This window comes from Nycticebus coucang, unplaced genomic scaffold (genome assembly GCF_027406575.1).
Source record: "Nycticebus coucang isolate mNycCou1 unplaced genomic scaffold, mNycCou1.pri scaffold_60, whole genome shotgun sequence".
Taxonomy (NCBI): Eukaryota; Metazoa; Chordata; class Mammalia; order Primates; family Lorisidae; genus Nycticebus; species Nycticebus coucang.
Window position 1 is genome coordinate 728,149 of NW_026515587.1, and position 3,068 is coordinate 731,216.

General features: G+C 40.5%; 1 protein-coding gene across 1 annotated transcript; it reads left to right on the plus strand.

The window, feature by feature from the left end:
- Nucleotides 1-657: 657 nt before the first annotated feature.
- LOC128579508 (pentatricopeptide repeat domain-containing protein 3, mitochondrial-like) lies at nt 658-2,782 on the plus strand. Its single transcript, XM_053581568.1, has one exon. It carries the CDS (start codon nt 658-660, stop codon nt 2,734-2,736), a length of 2,079 nt encoding a protein of 692 aa, XP_053437543.1. The 3' UTR covers nt 2,737-2,782.
- The last annotated feature ends 286 nt before the right edge of the window (nt 2,783-3,068 follow it).

Consider the following 3,068-nt stretch of genomic DNA (forward strand, 5'->3'; position numbering starts at 1 on the left):
GTGCCAGCCACATACACCAAAGCTGGCAGGTTTGAATCCAGCCAGGCCTGCCAAACAACAATGACAACTGCAAAAAAAAACAGTGGCCATTGTGGTGGTTGCCTGTAGTCCCAACTACTTTGGAGGCTGAGGCAAGATAATCACTTAAACCCAAGTGTTTGAGGTTGCTGTGAGCTGTGATGCCACAGCACTCTACCCAGGGTGAGAGCCTGCGACACTGTCTCCCCCAAAAATAAATAAATAAAAGACAGAAATATCACAAATTAATAACCTAATGTCACACATTGAGGTTCTAGAAAAATAAAAACAAACCAAACCCCAAGCTGGTAGAAGACAAGAAATAACAAAAAATCAGAGGAGAACTAAATAAAATTGAAACAAAAAAGAACAATATAAAGGATCAAGAAAACAGAAATTTGATTCTTTGAAAAGACAAATAAAACTGATATACCACACAAAAAAAATAAAAAGAAAAGAAAAGAATTGATAGACCACTGGGTAGATTAACTGAGAAAAGAAGAAAATGATTGAAATAAGGTCAATCAGAAATGTAAAAGGAGACATTATATCATGATATCATAGAAATGCAAAAGATCTTCTGAGACTACTATGAACACCTCTGTGAACACAATCTAAAAATTCTAGAGGAAACAAAAGATGGCGGTGACTGGTTCAGTTTGCTTCAGGATCCACAGCAGGCTCTACCTGTCATTGAAGGGTCAACGTGCAGGACTTTGTGAACGAATATCAAGTTTCAGATTTTATTCTGGAAGTACAACCCTCCCAAAAGTTGAAGGAACTGATGTAACAAGGATTGAAGAAGTGGTTATTCCAAGAAAGAAATCTTGGGATAAAGTGGCCGTTCTTCAGGCACTTGCTTCCACAGTAAACAGGGACACCACAGCTGCACCTTATGCATTTCAAGATGATCCCTACCTTATTCCAGCATCTTCTGTGGAATCTCGTTCATTTTTACTGGCAAAGAAGTCTGGGGAGAATGCAGCAAAGTTTATTATTAATTCACATCCCAAATATTTTCAAAAGGACATAGCTGAACCACATATACCGTGTTTAATGCCTGAGTGCTTTGAACCTCAGATCGAAGAAGTAAGTGAAGCTGCCCTAAAGGAACGAATCAAGCTCAAAAAAGTCAAATCCTCTGTGGACCTGTTTGATCAGCTTTTGCAAGCAGGAACCACTGTGTCTCTTGAAACAACAAATAATCTCTTGGATTTACTGTGTTACTATGGTGACCACGAGCCCTCCACTGATTATCCTTTTCAGCAAACTGAACCGTCAGAGGAATTGGAAGAGGAAAGTAACAAGAAATTTAGGAAGAAGGCTGGTCATCAGATTGGAGCTACATGGAGCGCAAAAAACAATGCTGAGAGAATCTTTACATTGATGCCAGAGAAAAATTCACATTCCTACTGCACAGTGATCCGAGGGATGGTGAAACATCGAGCTTATGAGCCGGCATTAAACTTGTACACTGAATTATTAAACAACAGACTCCATGCTGATGTATACACATTCAGTGCATTGATTGAAGCAACAATGTTGGGGCTGAATGCGGGTTTTGAGGAAAAATGGAATAAAACACTGGAGCTACTGAAACAAATGGTTGCACAGAAGGTGAAACCAAATCTACAGACTTTTAATACCATTTTGAAATGTCTCCGAAGATTTCATGTACTTGCAAGATTGCCAGCAATACAGACCTTACGAGAAATGAAAGCCATTGGAATAGAACCCTCGCTTGCAACATATCACCATATTATTCAGCTATTTTATCAACATGAAAACATTTCAAAAGGATCATCCCTGATAATCTATGATATAATGAATGAATTAATGGGAAAGAAATTTTCTCCAAAGGATCTGGTTGATGGTATGTTTTTTCAGTCAGCCATGAGAGTTTGCTCATCTCTCAGAGATCTGGAACTTGCTTACCAAGTACATGGCCTTTTAAACACTGGAGATAACCGGAAATTTATGGGACCTGATTATCGCCGTCATTTCTATTATTCCAAGTTCTTCACTTTAATTTGTCTAATGGAACAAATTGATGTCACCTTGAAGTGGTATAAGGACCTGATACCTTCAGTTTTCTTTCCCCACTCCCAAACATTGGTAGATCTTCTCCAAGCATTGGATGTGGCCAATCGGCTAGAAGTGATTCCTCGGATTTGGAAAGATAGTAAAGAATGTGGTCATACTTTCCACAATGACCTGAAGGAAGAGATTCTGATTCTTATGGCAAGGGATAAGCATCCACCAGAGCTTCTGGAGGAGTTTGCTGACTGTGCTGCTGACATCAAATCTGCTTATGAAAGCCAAGATGGCAGACAGACTGCTCCAGATTGGCCAGCCATCCCTCTCAACTGTATAGCTGTCCTCTTTTTAAGGGCTGGGAGAACCCATGAAGCATGGAAAATGTTGGGGCTTTTCAGGAAGCATAATAAGATCCCTAGAAATGAGTTGCTGAATGAGTTCATGGACAGTGCAAAAGTGTCCAATAGCCCTGCCCAGGCCATTGAAGTGGTAAAACTGGCGAGTGCTTTCAGCTTACCTATTTGCGAGAGCCTTTTCCAGAGAGTAATGACTGACTTTGCCATCAGCCAGGAACAAAAGGAAGCCCTAGAAAACCTAACTGCATGGACCAGTGACAGTGATAGTGACAGCAGCAGTGACAGCAGCAGTGACAGCGACAGTGACATCAATGAAGGCAAATGAAAGTGGGATATTCAGTAGTAATGATGACATCACCGTAGCTGCTGGACTCACAGTTGAAAACAGATACTAATATTTAACAATGTTTCAAAGAAATAGAGGATGCAGATTTGGTGAATTTTGGTACTGTGAAACACTGGACAGATGCTACGTTATAATTTGCTACTAGCCAAACCACCTATTAACTGTAGCATTCCAGGCTTACCATGTAAGCTGCAGCTCTTGTGGTCAGGATAAGATCTGTATATCTGAAGTGCTGGTAGGCTGACCTCACAGTACCCTCTCCCTGCTACTGGACTAAAGCTTTTGTTGGCGTGATGTGTTGCTAAGATGTT

Bases quoted from the DNA above. Each gene is read 5' to 3' on its own strand.
- LOC128579508 (XM_053581568.1), top strand. From the start codon at position 658: ATGGCGGTGACTGGTTCAGTTTGCTTCAGGATCCACAGCAGGCTCTAC.